The 20,005-nt window shown below is 38.8% G+C and overlaps 1 protein-coding gene across 3 annotated transcripts in view; it reads right to left on the bottom strand.

Moving 5' to 3' along the window:
• Positions 1 to 20,005, bottom strand: part of LOC144655381 (hemicentin-1-like) — a 52,398-nt gene that overhangs the window by 22,929 nt on the left and 9,464 nt on the right. For 2 of the 3 annotated variants that reach the window (XM_078515627.1, XM_078515626.1), the window contains exons 5-8: positions 18,814 to 19,140; positions 18,033 to 18,344; positions 15,946 to 16,353; positions 4,711 to 5,875 (exon numbers count right to left, since the gene is read on the bottom strand). In XM_078515627.1, the coding sequence (XP_078371753.1) occupies positions 5,838 to 5,875; positions 15,946 to 16,353; positions 18,033 to 18,344; positions 18,814 to 19,140 (1,085 nt within the window). In that variant the 3' untranslated portion in view covers positions 4,711 to 5,837. Of the gene's footprint in view, positions 1 to 4,710; positions 5,876 to 15,945; positions 16,354 to 18,032; positions 18,345 to 18,813; positions 19,141 to 20,005 lie in introns of those variants that run through there. The other variant, XR_013571082.1, reaches the window with a different exon arrangement.

Genomic DNA, 20,005 nt, shown 5'->3' with positions numbered 1-20,005 from the left:
CGGGAATGTCCGCTTACGAGAATGTAAAAATACAGAGTTTGTATGGGAGTAAAAACGGGGTTTCTAACAAGGTGGCCGTAATAATAAAAATAGAGTAATTTAAATATGCTGATATTTCCTGTTCATTTATTTCGTTTATTTTATAGTTCTAGTTTGTCATTACGACTACCGAAAAATAAGAAAAATCGGTTTAACTTTCCATGCCCAAAATTCGATTTTTAAAATAGCACCTCCGCTTAGGGTACCCGCGGGCACCCTTAATAGACTCCAATTTGGGGAGGGTCACAATTTTTGGTTCCAGTGTGGGGGAGGGTCATAATTTGTTAGCCCACTTTTTCCACAATTTCGTGGGCCCTCCACCCCTGATAAATAATGACCGGTCCCTAAAGTGGATAGTATAACTAATTTAACTCAGCAACAAAAAAAGAACGACTTTAATCCTTTCCTACATTAACAGTAATACAGGGCTTTAAACTATTTTTATTTTCTCGGTTCACAGAAAACTATTATTAAACGCTTGAACAACAGCCGAACGCATCCGCGAATTGAATAGATAGCATTTGAACGTTTTTTCCTATTGGCGACAGTCACATTCTTCAAAAAATGAGAACAAGTTCACTACTAGATTTTTTTCCGATCTCGTGAACCAAAGGGAATCTCAAAATATCTTAATATCTCCTTAAGCATAACTACACTGAAACTGTCAAGACTCTCGTCTCGTGCCAGGTCACACAGGCAGTAAGAATCGTAGCAGATTGGATGCCTGGGACTGAGTTCAGCGGCGACGCTCTCTAGCACTTCACGCCTTTCTTCCCCTTCCTTCTCTGCGTACACATCCTCCATCTGTAACTCTTGGTTCCCCTGCTTTCTTCGTGTGGCCGCTAGTCTCGAAAAAAAAAAACCCTGTACTTGACTTTTCGTGAGCCAGTCTTACCTGTCAAATATCTGCAAACCATCTGGTCTTCTTGCTGTTCTCATGTCTTCAGCCACTTTTCCGGGATCTGCCTTGTTGCCGGTTCTCTCTCCAAGGTCGAAGGAAATCGCACACCTTGATTTCGCACCTTGTGTAGAGCCCAGCCAAGCTGTAAGTCACTGCAAAAACTAGGAGCTTGATATTCAAATTCGTCTCCTCGCTCATCGCAATGTGCTACCGGCGGCACTGCTTCTTCCCTCGTTGTTGTCAACATTAAGGAATTTCTCGGCCCAGTCTCTTCTGAGTTTGTCATACACCGTTTCGGACCCTCCGCGCATTTGGCGGTGCTCGCCAACATCAAGATGATTCTCAAGCTCACTAACTTTTTTGAAGACCATTTGACACCCAGGCTCAGGGCAAGAGAAAAGACCGCTGGTTTCCTCACCATCAGTTGATGTGGCGTCATGGATTCGTGCTTCCTTGACTGGAAAAAAGTCGACATCTATAACAAGATCTGTAGGACCCTGGGGCTTGACGATGATGTCTTGGTAGGGAATGAGCCTCCCTTGCCCTACATTATAAGCTCTCCAGATCCTAATGCCATTTGATTCACATTGAAAGTTATGATACCTGCTGAAATGATCTGTCATTTTTACTTCAAGTGTCTTTTGAGACTCATTCACAGAGCAAACACTGGCAGTTGTGCCTCGGACAGGACGTTCGGAAAGCGCTGTAGGCATGTCCTTTGCAGAAAGAACATCGTGTCCCTCGTTGCAATAGCGTCGGATAGCTGACTTCATCGGGCAAAGGATCCTATCACAGATATATTTCCCGTATTGTGGCTCGTAAAAGTCGTACCGTGTGACGGTGATACTAACTCGGTTCCCAGCATCTCTTACGGCCGCCACGAGAAAGTTGTTGTAGTAACAGCCTGCTTCGTCACTTCTAAAGTTCACCTGAGTTATGTGAGGATGTTCCTTCTTTAAGGCCTCCAGTGTGTTCTCGATGATCGAACAGACTGCATACCGATTCTGCTGGCAGGAATCAAGGATGTGAGCATATGATTACCAGTGCTGACATTCTTGGTTATGACGGTGGATATATGCCAGCTGAGCCCTCGTTTTCCGAACCATTCGGACTGCTTCTCACGATATTTTAGTTGAAGAAATTTCATGGCCCAGTCCATTATAACAATGGCGGACGTCGCGTCGGCTGTTTTCAGTAAATCTTGCTTCGCCTCTTCCTGGTTTATTGAGCGGACAATGTGCGCTTTCCATAGAAAGATATCTGACTTTGCGCGGTCAAAGTCGTACAGTAAATCTTCTCGTTGTTCTGAATTAACTGGCGTCCAGGATGGACCTTCGATCTCAAGTGGTAGTTCCTGAAGTACTTTCTTTAGCCCTTGGCAGTCATCGCAAGTGGATAAGTGCTGATGTGAACAGGACTTTTGAAATTCGGGTTCTACCGGATCACTAAGTGCAAAATTCCTGCAGTGGTCGGGTTCGAGTCCTGGCCGGGTTCAATATGTCGTGTTCTTTGGGCAAGACTGGGGGTAACCCTGCGATGGGAATACTCCTAGTCGCTTTATGCTACGGAAACGTGATAGGCCCCTAGGCTCGTATACATGCTTTACCTTTTTATATACTTAAACTTGCAAAATTCTGCTCATTAATATACCTAAACCATACAAATGGGCAGAACCTCCACGTATAGTAATCTCCCCCCTCCCCCACAATCGCCTTCAACCAACCCTGACCCCTGTGTTCGCAGCAAACTTGAAAGTGTAATTTATTTAGTCACGGTTAAAAACATCAGGTGTTGCAAGCTATGTCACTAAGAATAAATTATTTAAGTCGCGCTCAAATTACTTTATAATAACATTTTATCCTGTGTTTGAGCCGGTCTCAGGTAAGCTAACAGAACGCGTCCAGAGAACAGTTGTCACCATGCAACAATAGTAATGACCTAGCATTTCATATTTACGGAAGTGAAATCTGTTTCAGCCTAGGGCTTAACAATGTAAACAATTTTTAGCGATTAAGAACAATCTTTAACGATAAAACTTACGGGAACCAACGGGTGCAGCTTCTCCAAAGAGGTTTTTAATTTCCCTGGCCAGCTTGAAATTTATAACATGAGTTCCTGTTACCGCCGATTTCTTTTTATGATGTCTTGGATACTGGCAGGTCTTCGGAGCTTGCCAGTACTTTCCTAAGGTAAGACGATGGGCTGGACAAACCATCATATTCTTAATCTGTTCTTCAGTGAGTTCTAAAAGACTTGATCTTGCCAGTATTAGATCCCTTTCAGATGAATTTTCTCTTGACAGGTGGTGATTTGCTAGATGCAAACTGATATCGCCGTCACAATCATTTAGGGCTATACAATCTGTATGTCCACGACTACTTTCGCACTTACCACCTAAAATTGCCGAGAAGGAACAAAATCCTGCCATTTCACAGAACGAAACAACACGAAACGCAAAGAGCAAAACTATTCCTGCCGTAATGTAAGCACGCACGACATCAATTGTCACAAATTTGCATAAGTTAAATTTAGCACAAGGGCAGTGCAAAAAAAAGTGAAAAAAAATAAATATTAAAGGAAAATTTTGTAGCCTATTCACAAAATTGAAAAACAAATGATATAAAGTAAAACAAGAAATAGTTTAAGCAGCAAGCATTTGCCACACGGGTTGAAATTAACCTACTAAAAATAACTTTCATTGACATTCCCGCGTGCATCGAAGCCGACTGAAACAGACATTTTCTGGGAAATTCGCTTTGGCCTATTTTCATTTGTGTTGCATTTTCTCTGGGCGTACACTTTAATAATACAATGATAATAATTTCTAGCTGTTAAATGTGTTTAATACGTTAAATTATTAAGGGTTTCTTTCGTAGTTCTTTCCCTATTTATGATTACCGAATCACGGAAACCGCTTTTCGAAGCTTTTTGCACAGTTAAAGACGGAACTAAAGACAACTCATACCGGAGCCGCTCATGATTTAACCTTCTTAATTCTTATTTTTGGGGCGATATTTGATAAATTTAGGATTGTCCATGCCTGTTTCCGAGCAGAAAGCTAGTTTCAAAAATATTTGCTCCCTCAGACAACTGTTTTATGTGGGAAAGATAGGAAACACAATAGTAAGAAATTGCGTGACGCGCGTTACGACCGTTAAAAATAGGCCTTGTTGATAAAACTCCTAAAATTCAAAAAGCTTAGTGCCCAAAACCTTTTTTCTTGTTTCTAATACACCAACCCTAGTACTAATCGTGGATAGTGTCCAGGGCTCTAGATCGCGTTAAACTTTTGAGAAAAACCTCTCTAACCAACAGTATGTTTGCGTGATTTTTGCGATGGCTCTTTATGGGGTGTTTTAAAAAAATCATAATTAATTTTTGTTAAGTCCGATTTCAAATATTTTAACATGAACTAATAGACAAGACATAAAATAAAATGATATACAAGTTTCATTTTATTTGAGTTAAAGAGTAACTTTTCAGCGCGTTGAGCGCGACGCTTAAATTTGACTCGAAACAGGATGATTTTTTCGGTTTTTGACCGTTCTCAGCAATCATCGCCAAAAATATTGACAAATAACACTACAAGCCAAAATATTGCTATTTTTGTTTATCATATGGATCAATTGTCTTGCACAGAAAATTTGAAGGAATTCTGTTCTGGGCCGAAAATCGAGTGGTCGGTTCTTACACGGACGCTCACTTAAGTTCGATAGTTGAACTTTAAGAAAAGTATGGTGGGCCCGGGCGGGCCCCGCCGTTTTAACGGTCAAATTTGGACTTGAAGTTGGGGTTTTTTCCTTGATATGTCAGTCAGCTCTGTTCCATATGCATTACGCCGCATTTCGCGGGAATTAATGGTGTGATTTCTGTCGATGTTTTGACAGGAAAATGGCCTACATTGGTACATCTGTTGGTTGTATTTATATTTTAATGTTTACTTTCTATCTTTGTTTTAGCAGTGTTTATATTATCCTGTTTTGGGCAACATTCGGCATGTCGGATTGATTGCCCAGAATACCCGACCACAGGCAGTTGAACTATTGTTACCGCAGTCCCGTTGTCGACGAATAATTATCCTTCGCGCAACATGCTTTATGAACGAGAAATATACATGTATTCCATTTATCCTTCGCGCAACATGCTTAACAATGCGTGTGAAAACCCTCCTGATGAACAATTTTTGTCTAAAATTTGGTCTTCGTAAAGAAAATCCGCTATACTTTTACATCAACGCTGCCGTTTCGAAACATTTAATATAAAGGCGCATTTCGCATAGATATGGGTGTTGAAAGGATTAACTCGCAGTGTGTTCTATATATAAGTGACAAACCTTAGCAGGGACAGCACATTGCAGCAACCGGCAACCTTTTCGTAAAAGGTAATGAAAATACCAAACGGTATGCGTTTAGTTAATTATAATCCTTCGTTTGACTCAGATAGACCCATTTATTTATTCCTCCCCTCTTCAAGGCTTCTCCTGATAAATCCAAATAACAATAGTGGCGGGGACTACGATTCGTATTGTCAAACATAAATTTCGAAATCGCTGTAAGCATCATTAACAAATAATTAAATTGAAATTTGCAGGAATGAATATCAAAAATGTCAAAATTGTAAAAGAACAATTGTGTTTGGAAACCAAGTGTCACCATCACCAACGACTTTTTAGTCTACGTGCTGACATCATTAACATTTTTTTATGGAAGCACTTTCTATATATATATAAGGCTTAAAGAGAAGTAAACCTTAAGTTAGCTTTTTCTTTTAGCAAAACAAAACGTTATTGTTATATCATCTCACGTTCACCTGTAACTACAGCGAAGCATTGGAATCTAGCTACTGTGCTATTTCTCTTCTCTGTATATGAGGTTTATATAGAGTGGCCATTTAAAAGTCACCGTCCCGGACTTCCTCCCGTATCTCCTCCGGTAGCTGCAATAAAGCATAGTGAACTGATTAGCATTAATGATAGCAACTCATATAAACTGAGATGTTCAAGAGGTTTACCTCTGCAGCCTGCCAAAATGGTTATATTTTATTTTACTTAGAGTGTCTGTATAATTAAGCTTCCTGTTTGTTTTTACAATTCAGATTACTGTATTTTTTATATATTTTTTTAACTTTTTAACAGATTGAAGAGTTCTTATTATCTTATTATAGGCATTTCAATATTTTAACGCATCTAAGTAATGGGAATTGATCATATTAACATGCAAAACCACGGCCAAATGTACGCAACATTTCAACGCAACACAGCGCAAACTTGTTGCGCGCACAGTGTTGCACACGTCTGGCCACCCTAGTAAGCATGCTTCGGTGCAACAATGTTTCCCGTACGTGACCAGACGAGTACAACATTATGCAAAATCAAAAACGGTTGCGAGAAATATTTGACCATTTTCAACCTTGAGCCAACATCACCCAACATGTTGCAACAGGGTGGCCAAACGCGTCCAACATGTTTTGCTACGGAAACCACGACTTAAAGGGCAATAAGGACTACATTAAGTAATCAAAGGGAAAATTCAAGAGGGGATCGAGCCAATGAGGTGGAGCAGCCAAACCCGCAAATGAACTGCCTTGCATCCTTTTCTCTTCCCAAAGACCATCACAAAGGTGCATAGGCAGGTCAAGCCGAAGAGACTGTGTGATGAGAAACACGTTGACGCACCAAGAAATTGGATCACCAGCTGTAGGTATTTATCAACAGGTGTCTTGTCTTTGTCAAAACCTTCACATCAGATGGTCAGACCTAATCTCGTTTTCAGATTTAGCGGGTGGGCGAAGCCAATGGTGAGACCTGGTTAAATCCGATTTGTACCACGTGATTGCCTGTCAGGAATGTCGCAGGCGAGTTAATATCGCAACCATGTTTTGAAACAGCCAATCAAAAAAGAAAAAAATAATAGTCTTACTTGACCAGATCTCGAATTCGGCCTCGCCCAACTGCGAGATCTGAAAAGAGATTAGAGAGAGAGTAATAGTCGTACATAAATAAAGCACTATACAAATATATTAAGTCACATACTTTAAGTATTTTTAATTTCTGAAAGAGTGGACTGGAGTGAGAATTATATTCTGAGAATGTCATTATTCTGACTGCTTTATTTGTAAGACGATAAGAGGTAAAAGAGTTGTATGATATGTATTCCCCATATATGTATTTCATTATGTATTATTAATCGGGCGTGGCCGATTTATAGTTTACCCTTTGGTCGTCCTAGACGATAGTCTCCTGTCGGCTAAAAATGACGGGGATAGCCTGGACCAATCGGTTTCATTTCAGTTTTGACAGTTAATCGTTGTAGGAACACTGGGTCGACTTTTGGGCTAATCTGCAATCTGGTTCTCTTCTTTGCTTCGGCGGGAGGACAGAGAAAAAAGCTTAAGGGGTAAAGTACTAATAATCACCATTGTGAAACTGTAGTTGCTTTGACAAGTTGAAGCTATTTTTATAAATAAAAGGGGTAACGTCAATTATGTCACGCAATGTTTTTGTGGGAAACTTTTGAAACTAGACGCTTTGCTGGTTTCTACAAATAGCAGTGTGATCTGGCGGTACATGTTTTTTGAGGCGGACTCCACTTTAAAACTATTTTTTATATATTTAGCAAGAAGTATGTCGATTTTCATTTCCGCACAGTTGGACGTCAAAGTCGCCTGTCACAAAGAGTAGAATGTTTGCACAACTTGGTTTGGATATATATATATTAGATTTGACTAGTGACGTTAGTAAGACACTTCTCAAGACATCAGCAAAACATTGGCAATGTACAGTATTGGTGTGAACTTGAATGGAATTTTTTACGAGATCAGTGAGACTATCGAATGAAAAGATGACTTGAAAATGAAAACTTCGAATAATTATAATTAAATACCAATTGAATTTTAGATGAGAAATTCCGGAAGTGACATCTGTGTTTAAAATAGGAATTTTTGTACAACTTAAAGTTCCGAAAAAAAGACCCCATGTTTTGTAAAAATCACAGACAAACATGATCAGGAAAACAAAACAGGCCAATGGGTTTTATTCACGAAAATACATGAAGTATCTCTGCCGAGACATAATAGCGAGACCTTACATTAATAATTATTGTATTCTGATCTGATTGTTATTTTTTATGCATTAACTATTTGAGAGTGGTTTTCATCGATGAAAACAAAACGGTTTTTCATTCACTGGTTGAAGTATTTATAGACGTGAAAACATTCGCTTAATCAAATTACATTCTGCACGAAATATTTTGTATCCATTTGTCCCGAAGCTTTGAGGAAATTGAAATCTTTGTGGACAGTACTGCATAAAAGCAGTTCATAGAATTGAATAAAAAGATAAGAACCATATTGATAAAGGAAATTTTAAAACTTTATTTTCGCTCATTTTGACGAAATTCAGGATTTTCAAAGACTTCCAGTACTGAAACGGTGTTGATCAGTAAAAATCCTTAGTACGACATGGGGTTTGTTATCAAGTTCGTTAGTACGTTAATACTGCAAGGTGTATAACCTCAGAGAATTATTATCAAGTTTGTTTTGTTTTATAAGCGGTTTATACTCTAAGGTCTTGGAATGGGAGATCAAAATTTAGGCAAATTTCTGTTATTATCTGATTGCTTGCCACAGATTAGTACGATACTGAATTGGTTAGGAAATGATGTAAACAAACATTAAATTGAATGAGAGTAGAAAGGGAAGAACAGGTGGGGGTGAAAGGCTAAGGAGATGGAAAGGGAGGGAGAATTAAAATCCATGCGTGGTTATATCACGCAACCTTTGACTTCTGTTATTTTCTCAAAAAAACAAAACTTAAGGTGGGGTTCTACCTGAATTTGAATGGAACTTTAAGAGATTTAAAGAAGGGATTGAAGAAAAGAATGGAAACACCTCCAAACAGTTGACCCCCTCGCAAGAGCACTCCAGGTTGTCAGGAGACTGTTTGGTGTCCGTCCACCAATTTTTAACTTCAAATTCAAATTTTAAAATCACATTAAATCTCCAATATTTCTTATTTGTCTAAATTTTACTAATCCTTTGAGAAAAACTATCGCGTCCCAGACATCCCCCAAAATCGTTCAAAAAATAACAAAATACTGCAAAACAAATATATATGGGATAAGTAAAGCTTTTTTGGATTCCTTGAAACGCGGCTGAAATGGTTTTCAGTGTTTTCCAGCCCTTATACCTTGGGTCAGTACTAATATACTTCACCAGTTGCTATTACAGTAATGGTATGAAACAAATACCTAATTATTGGTCAATAAGTTGTGATCATTTTCTTGACAATAGTAGTTACCTGATTAGGAGTTGCATACTGTTCCATTAAAGTGTAAGGGCTGGAAAATACTGAAATGCGTCAGCCACCTAAAGCGTTGGACAAATTGGTCTCCCGCCTTGCCTTGCGAAAAGGCTGCACTTTGCTAAGTGTTACAAATTTATATTTTTTAGACGTCTAGTTCAATCGTTTATTTGTATTGTGCGAAATATATTTTTATAAATTTATAAATTGAGACCATAATGTCATTAAGTAATAATGCAATCTTGAAAACATTCCAGATTTTCATTATTAAATAGAAACACGAAAAATTCAAATTTGGGAAAACAAGCCTGTCAAAATGACGTTGCCATGGTGATTTCAAGTTACTGGCACAATAACTAATCCTACCAAATTATTGCGAGATAAATTTTAGATAAACGCGCAAAGTTTGGCAGCGTTTGGTTGAATCTTGAAATAAGCGTCCAAAGTCAGCGCGGGCCTCAAAAGCCCCCACCCACCCCCCGGCCTGAATAGGTTTAAGTAACTGTTTTTCTAGTGATTTTTACTGTACTGTACCCTACCTTGCAAGTCAAAACAGATAGCTAATTATTAAGCGCCCGATTTTAAGCTTCTCAAGCTTCTTGTTAAACTATAAGTCAAAAGGGGATAAATTAGTGAGTAATACAACTGTATAAGGACCTGATCAGTCACAGAGTGCCTGATCTTAGAGAGTATGCCAATACATCGCTTAATCTTTTTAGAAATATGTAAGATGTGATACTTCCAACTGAGATGTGAATCAATTAGGAGACCCAAGTACTTTATGAATTTCTCCTGCATATTCTCCTTGTTAGAAATTATTAATCTGACTATGTGACCCTTAGCCTTTTGAGGGGGGTGAAAAATAATGAAATTTGTCTTATCAATATTTAAGGAAACCTTATTAGCCATAAGTCAGTCAGATACCATTTTCAGATTATAATTAACAATTTACTCAAGTTCAGCTAAATTAGAATTAGAGTAAAACAGATTCGTATCGTCTACAAAAATGTGAATGTCAAACACATTACTGCACTTACTAAAATCATTAATGTATAGGAGGTATAGAAGAGGGCCTAATACAGAACCTTGTGGGACACCATGAGTAATGATGGTCTCATCTGATTTAGTACTACCTATTGTAACATACTGCCTCATATTGTTCAAATAGGATGCAAACCAGTCATTAGGAATACCACGGATTCCATATTGGGTTAATTTTTGTAGTAATATGCTATGGTCAACAGTATCAAAGGCTTTAGAAAAATCAAGAAAAATACCACACGAAAATAGGCCATCTTCAATTGCTCTTTAAATTTTGTCTGTAATAAAGAGAGTTGCATGTAGAGGGGAATGATCTCTCCTAAAGCCAAATTGTTTGTCATATAGAATATTATATTTGTCAATAAAAGTGATGTCTCTTGTATACAAGCTTCTCCAAGAGGGTAGCAAAGGGGGTGTTGTCATCCCATTTCACGCACAAATTTTAACCAAATTCACGTGTCACGTATATTTGAAACAGCAGAATTCACGAATCACGTGCCTTTTCTAGCTATTTTCACGCGTCACGGTCTAATTTTTGCCCTATTTTCACGCGTCACGTTTTAATTTTTGGCCTTTTCACGCATCACGCATAAACCCTTTGCTACCCTCCTCCAATTGCAAGATTTTATCGAAAATGGAGAGCAATGAGATGGGTCGATAATTATTCATGCAAGTGACTGTGTCCTTTTTAACTCGAAAAAGAGTTGTAGTGGGCGAAGTGAATTCACTCAATCACTCCTTCACTCGTTTCCTGTTAGACATATATATATTCCTGTTAGACATAAGTGTTTTAAGGCCTCTAGAGAATTAGACCTTTTCTCTGATACCTACATTTCTTGTTAAATTACATAAAATTAACATGTTTAGTCACCAACCGAAATATTGTATTAATGTCAGTTTTCTTGAAATAATATTATGATATTTATTCAGCTATTTTTAGAACCAGTTAGAAAAAAACTAACCCAAAACACTCAGCTAAAGATGAATTTATTTCAGTACGATTTGGTGAAAAAAAATCGCTCGACTTATAGCCAAACTCGACTTAGTTTTCGTTACCTTCAAATAACAAAAAGGAAAAATAAAAAGAAAGAAATCAATTTGTAACAGATGGGAACTCTATCTCTTGGCCTTTCGGTCTGCTCTCGATCAGTATTTGATGACAATCAAAGTGAAGTAGACAGAAGTTTGGAAAGTATAACATCATTTGTATTAGCAAACCTTTATTTGTATTTGTATTAGCAAACCTTTATTCTTGTTTCATAATAACTTTTCCGAGTTTAGTGGCTTATAGCCACTTTTAGTTATTATGAACAGGAATAACATCAGCTAACTTAAATTAGTCAGGCACATGCCCACTACTAAAGGAAATATTAAAGATAAATTCCAAGGGAAATGAGAATCAGTCAAGCATCGCTCGGCAAGCCTCAGACTGGGAAATGCAGCGGAAACGGAAAAGAGGACCAGATGGAAAATGGTAGTCGAGGCCCTATGTTCCAGAGGGGAACAAAGAGGAATGAGTGAGTTGCCTATTTAGACCGTTTTTTTTTTTTTTTCTGTTATAGCTGTTTTATTTGAACTCGATCAAGACACATAATGGATAGGTTACTCAATTGTTGGCATTGTCATTAATACTTGACTTCAAAAACAATAATCATTATTGATTATTGGTGGTTTAGTATAATAGATGGATTAAACATAACGTTTATTTTTTCCGAGAAAGGCAAAAATTCAACTTCTGCCTTCTGCAGTTTGGCGTTTGTACACGGAAGTGAGTAGTTTTTTGTTTGTCGTGAATGCAGTATTTTTTCCCTATTTTTAAAAGGTAACAAAATGAGAGGCAAGCTCGCGTTTTCCGTTTGCCGTATAACGTCATGCTTAGCCTCTCTAAAGTCCAGAGGTGACTTTAAGAATCGGTCATACTGATTGGTCGAGAAGCTAGGTCTATGACGTTATATCCGCCGCGCTAGGCCGTAAATATAGCATTTCTGGGTTGGGTTATTAAGCCACGCCACTTTGTCATCCAGGCAAGTAAACATGGCGGGGATTTGGTGAATAAATGGGATTATTATATGACTAGCTCCGTGAGCGGTCAAGATGAAACGAATCCCGTGCTCTGATCGGCTACCCGAGCGGTCAAGATGGAGCCATCTTGACCGCTCGGGATCGCCTGCTGTGTTCCCGCAAGCGAAAAAACTTTTCAGTTCCGTCGACGCTACTACAAAAAGCTTTTCCGTCGTAAACTTGAGCTATGAAACCATTTACCGAAACAACACAAATATTTTCTGCCTGTTTCTAGCGAAAGAGAGTCCAATTACAAAGAAATTGGTCTTGAAGCGAACGAGAACAAACTAATTAAACAGCAAATGTTAACGAGTTTCGTGAATTTTATTTGCCACAACAACCAGCTATAAGCTTAAATACAAAAATTAAAACGCAAAGCGACTTGAAGACATGATATCGGTTTTGTTCGGCGGAAAAGGGAGAGAGGTCAGTGACATACCTGAAGAATAAACAATTCGGCAAACTTGTAGTTTGTGTAAATCTTGATTGAAATCTTGATGGAGAAAGCGGTCGGCACGGCGAACCATTTAGGCACTGTAAACTTTTAAAACATCTTCTCACCGAAGCCTCTAACGCTCACGTCGAATAAGGTCGTGTCGAACATTTAAATCAATGATGTAGGAAAGTTCAAGCTCTCCCCGTGAATTTATAAGTCCCAAACGCTTTCAACAATCACAATTTCAATATTCAGCTCGTGTCACCGGTACCGTGTCGGCAGGTTTGCACCACTAAAGCGCCAGAAGCGAGCAAATACTCTGCAAAACGTCCAATAATCAAAAGCTGGCGGCCAGATAGAATGGACAATCTTGTTTTAAGGCTTCAAACTCAAAGTCGATTTGCAATTTTAGTATCCTTTTGAGGGTTAAAAAGAGGTGAATTTCGCTGTCGTCGCGTCGTTTTACTTCGTCTCGATTCATTCACGAATTTGACAGTCAGTCATTAAACTTTTAAACCAATGAAATGATTTTAGCGTGCGCCATTGAATGTGCATGCAACTGGCTTTCTTTTCAGTACTCGAATAAAGTCATATAATAAATCTTTTATTGACCAAGCTTGTTCGGTCAAGAAGGCAGGATATTGGCCTCGATCGTTCTTTTTTTGCGTGTTTATGGACCTCGACTTCGTCTCGGTCCATAAACACGCAAAAAAAGACCTTGGCCAATATCCTGCCATCTTGACCTCACGCTTGGCCAATAACCCATATATATTTAAAATATAGACCACATTAAGTGAAATTAAATGAAGCAGACTGAATGAAAACTTCAAGGAAAGTAGTTCTATGCCAAAGGTATGAAATTGTCGAACATGTCGCGAAGACACTGTTTTTGTCTATCAGGAAGTCATTGGCATCGAAGAATTTACAAAAAAAAAGGAAGATCTTTGTAATGTTTGCTTTAAAATATACAATCAATCAATTTTAGAAAACGCTCCTATAGAAGTGTTTCAAACTTTCCGCTGTTGAACTTACGGGGGAAATTGAATTATTATTTTAAAAGTTAAGGTCTCAATGTTTAGCAAACTTCTGATACAGTCGAAGCTCTCTTAACGGCCACTCTCGTAAGCGGCAAGCTCTACTAACGGCCGCCTTTTACGAAACCCTGTTTTAACTCCCATACAAACTCTGTATTTTTACATTCTCGTAAGCGGCCGCGGACACTTTTGCAGATTATTACGACTTAGACATTTTCTTTGTTTTTAAGCTCCCGCAAGCGGACACCCCAAAGAAAATCCTAGTCTTTTTATTTTATAAGAATCTAGTTTATAAGAATATCGAGGCTGAAATTTGCGAATTTTTAAGAAATTCTCAGAATAAATCCGAGGCTGGATTTTGAAAGAATATAGTTTAGTTGAAAAAATCAGGTATTTTCATTTCCGTCACTTTATCTCTTTAGGAATGCTTTGTTTAAAGCCAAAACGGCCAGGCTGCAACGAAAAGCAATGGTACATGTGCACAATGTAACACGATCAATCTGGACACCAAACACTTGTAATTGGTTACCCAATACTTGCTAAAACGGAGATGTCAAACGGTATTTTCTAAGAAGTTCATAGAAATTTTCAGCCTAAAATGACAGAAAAAAAGAATATTCAGGCTGGGTCGGAAAAACTTTATTCTTATAAAAAAAAGAGTGTATTCACAACCTCTGTATCCTGTTTTTATCTGTCAACTTCACATCGCCCTCGTAACAATGAGTTTACAGTAATTACAGCACCATATTTCAGTGTTTGTTTTGTCGTCATCCACGTCCGTCTGGTTATTGTTAGCTGGGTAAGCTACAGTAAGCGGCCATCGTTCCCCCACACCTCTAATGGCCGCCTACGAAAACCATTCTTGTAAGCGGTCAGCTCCAGTTACGGACACTTTTTTCGCGTCCCGAGGGTTTCCGCTTACGAGAGCTTCGACTGTATACAAAATCCATAACGTCGTCGTTTCGTTGCTATAGTAACACCGATGTCAACAAATCTTTTCTTTTGGAAAATCTATTCAATATCTAGCAAAATTTTTGGGCTAGGCATCTTGCCCGATCGTCATGAAACAGAGCAGTATCAGCGATAGGCATGAATAGATTGTGCCGGTAAATTCAGGAAAAGTTGAGTTGCCACCAAAATTTAGAAAAGCTGCTTGCTCTCTAGAGTGAATTTTACGCTTTCTAGAAATTGAGCGCTTGCAGGTTTTCTAAAGGCCTGGCTAAACTAGGAAGCATTGTTGCGGAAACATTGTTCCTTGTCATGTTTCCTAGGTGGCTAAATTAGCGGGACTGGAAGCAAGAAAAATGTTTTGCTGCTCGGGTGGCTAAACTAGGAAACAATGTTCCTAAAACAAAGTGTCACGCATGCGCACAAGCTAGTCAACATTGCTTCCATGGTGGCTAAACTGGGCAACATATGTTTCGGGAACAAAATTTGTGTCCAGGAAGCAAAAATGTTTTTGACTTGAGTCAGAAACATTTTTTGTTTCCCTGAAGCAAAATCTGTTCCGCAACAAATGTTTCCCGCGTGGCTAAACTGGGAAACATTTGCGTCGGCAACAATGTTTCCGCAACCATGTTTCCTAGTTTAGCCAGGCCTTTAGAGTTGCCCCAGCGTCTATTACTCCTACTTTAAATACCAAGATGGCCGGCGACAGGCTCTATGTTGCAGCGAGTAACCGCTGGATTTAAGCTCCCGTTAGATAGAAAGTCGCTGTCCAGATTTCGCGTGCGTAAAGCAAGTGTTATTTTATTGTCATTTTTTTGTATATCCTTAGTTTTAATAAAAACAGTTTTGATAAAACCAGTTTTAATAAAATCCTTCGATATGAAACGACATTTTATGGTTTGGATCGGTTTAATATCAATATGTTGCTCAAAGTTGCCAAGGAAGGCAAAAGTTGCCCTAGGTTGCTGGTACTACAAAAAAGTTGCTAAAAACGCTAAAAGTTGCTCAAAAGTTGTCGAGCACAATCAATTTATGCCTAATCAGCGATTCAAAGTCGGGTTGGTGTGTTTCTGAAAGATCCGATCAGACACCTTTCGGTGGCCTCATAGGAAAGCTGGGAAGATCTGGCCCCTAGATATTTAACCGATACGTTTTTTTTTTTTTTAATAAGACGATAATATCTTACCTGTGGATAACTCGCAAATAAAAGCTCTCTTTCGCGTCCTTGCAAGGTCATTAAATTCGCCTTGATGAGTGGGCGGGTAATCCTTTGATATGACAGCCACATCTCCGTCACCAGAAGGCTCTCCATGTGACGATTGCCATTTGCTTGCTAGGCTAAATGGGCTATTATTTATCCACTTCCAAACTCCTCCCACCTTATGCAAACCAATATGCCATTCATTGGGTACTCCAATATATTTCTTTTGAATCTCTCCGTTAATAAACTGCCATTCCGCTAAGGTTTCTATGGAAACTAGGTCACCACCTTTGTCTTGACACGTGTTTCGGTTGTTATTCCATGAGCGCCCTTCTTCTGCGGTCGAAATAAAGTAGCAGGAGCTCCCATGACATGGATTAACGCTTCCTATACCTAATAATAGTAACAGATGTGAAGTCAGCTGAATTTTAGCAAGAAGTAGGGCAGGGCAGGGCAGGGCAGACAAATATTTCTTTGTTTCTGGTTGGCTTTCGATTCCCGGCTAATTCCAACTAGCCGGCTAGCGCCGACCACAATTGGAAGAAATTCCAATTACTGGAAATGACGTCAATAGTCCAAATATCAAAAATTATTGGATCGCAACCTTGTTCCCAAGGATGATTATCCGATCGCAACCTTGTTCCCAAGGATTGCTGACGTCACGTAACTGAACGGCTTTGCTGCCGAGCAGGTTGGCCGCTAGATTTGAGCATTACGAAGAGGTTAAATATTTTAGTTATTAGAAGACAAGGAAAGTCAAAACACGGAAAAAAACAACGAAGGAGAGTCGATCGATTTTGAAAGCGTATCTTCAAGAGGAAAAAATCCCTGATCCAGACACAGCGGAGGACTTGGAGCGGTTTTTTTCGAAAATTCTACGTCGAAGTAAGCAAGAACGATGGAAACCTGTACTCGATCGCAAAAACATCGCTTTGTGTCATCAGATTTAGCTTCAATAGACACTTCAAGCAAGTGCTAAATATCGACATTATAAAGGACAAGAAATTTAATGAAGGTAATCGAGTTTTTGAAGTTTAAATCAAATTTAAAAGCGAACGTTGTTGTGTATTTGTGTTCTTTGCCTACTGTCAAAACCCTATTGAATTCATTTTGTGCATTTGGAGCTCTGGAAATATTTTGAATGAATAATAAAACAATTATTGAATTCGGTTTTCGTATGATATGAAGAATTATGCAGATCTCGGAGGGTGCTATCCGCCTCAGCCTTTCGGCTTCAGCGGATAACACCCTCCTCGATCTGCATAATTTTTCATATCATACTCAGCCACATCCAATAATTGCTAAATACAATACAATACAGTTTACAAGGATATTGTTATGGAAAAATCCGGGCGATTATATGGTCGGGTGACTATATGGAAGCTTAACATAAATTACTTAAGAGGGACATGCGCTAGGGCTTGGTTGACACCTGCTGTGTTTTAGGCAATTGCCCAACCCACTGCTCTAAAGAAAAAAACGGTCATATAACAATATAACAATAAGGTAACCTTTGCGGGTTAAATGCCTATGCTTCCTGAGGCTCGCAAGCTAATTTTTATTTTCAATGACTTTTTGAAGTACAGGTACACTGTATAACATATTGACCTCGACCTAAGTACAGTAGTCTCTTTGATCACTTACTAAACTTTATTACCGCAGAGTCGATAAAGTAAAATGTTATGGGAGCATGGGAGAAAAAAAATCTGAGTCTCTGACAGGAATCAAACCCATGGCCTCCCATATACAGGTTGGGCACTCTAACCAACTGAGCTATGAGAGACTCGGGGTGAGCTGGGTCATTTACTAGGTTCAAATGCAAGATGCGTCCTGCAACTGCAAGCATCAGCTCACAGTATGAAGTTCTCTCTCATTTCAAAGTCCTTCCTTAATTCATCCTCTTTGCTCCTCTAACTGGATCATAAGGCTACCCAGAAACGTCCTCCATCCTTCACGGTCCCATTTCAAAGTGGCACTTAGATTATCACTTGATTAGTCGTGTAATGTTCAATTCACATGCAAGTTTACTTTGTACAATGTTATACCAACAGTTATGACATGGGACCACTTACTGTGAATGGTGACATTGACTTCGTCATATTTGTCTGGCTTGGCACTTGATACACATCTGTAGCTTTCTGAATCATTCAGCGTCAAGTTCTTGACGGTTAACACAAGCCTGTTTTCCGCAGATGTTGGACTCTGTGATATTGTGACATTCACACGTGCATCATTTTCATGGGAAAGTTTTTCGCCACCTTTTGTGAAGTGAGCAACAGGGCAGAATATACCACACCGGTCAAAGCAGACAAGTCGCAAGGTAGACTCTTCATTAAACTGTGTTTTACTGTTGGCGTCAAACTCTGTCAATTTCTTGGCTTTTGCTGTTGATTGAAATATTTTAAATTTTATTTATTCAACATCACTCTCAACTTTTAAATACAATTATTTTAGTACTACAATTAACTGCGGGTACAGTAGAAAAAAAATTTGCAAGGTTAATTCAACAAGGTTATTAAATAATTCAGAACTGTAAATTTATTCAAAGTGAATTTGCAAACAATGTTGCACATTGTTTGGAAAGCCATTGTTGTGATACTATGTGATACTATATTATTCTTCTTGACACAATCCAAAGATCGATTGACTTCTTGTGAATAGGAAGTCACAGAAAACCCTTCAGAAGCATGATGTCTTATAACAACATTATTGTTAAGTGACAAAATAATATGTGATCACAGAAAACCCTTCAGAAGCATAGAGTCTTGTAATAACATATATTGTTAAATGAAGTGATATGTACAGTATGGCTCTATTCTCGTCAATGAATACAGTAGTAAGACAACTTCTTACCAAGGCGAACAAGTTTGATGACAAAAGCATCATTTCCTACAGTGTTCACTGCTTTGCACCGATAGAAAGATGCTAGCTGGTCTTTTTCAACTTGCACCACACTTTTATTTGTTGGTGTGTTTGTGGGGGTGATCATCAGATTTCCAGGAACAGATTTCCACTGATTTTCATCTGGCAGACAGGAATCAGCATCTGGACAATCCAAATTTTGGTATTGCCATGTGAATGTCGGCAAGGGGTTGCTCTTGTCTACTAAGCAAGACACCTCTGCTCCCGCGCCGTCAATAGCTAACACTGTATCTGACCTTTTGTTAAGTACTGGTGCAGCTATAACAGGAAACAAGAAAACAAACAATAAATTGGTTTTCTTTTCTTCCAACTACAGTAAGAGCTCGTTCTAAACCCATTGACTCCCAAAGATTTTTGAAAAAGGCATGTTTTTTGGCTATTTTGAAATTTTCTTTTGGTTGAAGTTAATAGCTTATGACTTGTCATTAGCTCCCCCATACTGAAAACACCACTTGCAACATGAAGGCATGCCTTTCTGTTCACTAGTCAATTTGGAGATGGTTGATGGGTCAGGAAGTGCCCCACTTTAGGCTTTTAGGTTTTTTTAGTATTTTTTTTTTCAGTGCTTTAATTTTCTTCTTTTGTTATCTTTTTGCTGCAGTTGTTGGCCTTCCAATGCGCTTGGTTGTAGTTCAAGAATTTCCAAAAAGCATCATTCAAACCGGAAACTAGTTCATGTCATCAAGGAGGCAAAGGAGGTAGAGACAAAATTCTCCTACAATTTTTTCACTCAAATTTCTACGCATTTATGTGGGTATTTTAAACCCAGTTTCTCAAACTGGGCATTATTGGCAAGAACGTTTTCTAATGCAGAGATCACAGGTATGTAAAAGTCCTGCAGATTTTGCCAAGCCAATTTTGGTGCCAAGAATTCAAATTAATTGGACAAATATTATTGGTACACTGAAAGGATGTGCAGTGCAATACTAGGTACAGTCAACTCTCTCTAAGATGGTCACCATGGGGACCAGCCCAAACTGTCTGTCTAAGAGAGGTGTCTGCCTTTCAGAGTCCATTTAGATGATACAACTCAAGTAGTGGAGGGTAAGTACAGATAGTAAAGGGGGGTTACAGAGACAGCAAGGGAGGGGAGATCTGATAAAAAAGCACTACATGTAGGTTA

Source organism: Oculina patagonica, chromosome 5 (genome assembly GCF_052425735.1).
Source record: "Oculina patagonica isolate OP01 chromosome 5, crgOcupat, whole genome shotgun sequence".
NCBI lineage: Eukaryota > Metazoa > Cnidaria > Anthozoa > Scleractinia > Oculinidae > Oculina > Oculina patagonica.
Note: the sequence above shows the minus strand (reverse complement) of the source record. Positions and strands in the feature narration are given on the sequence as shown.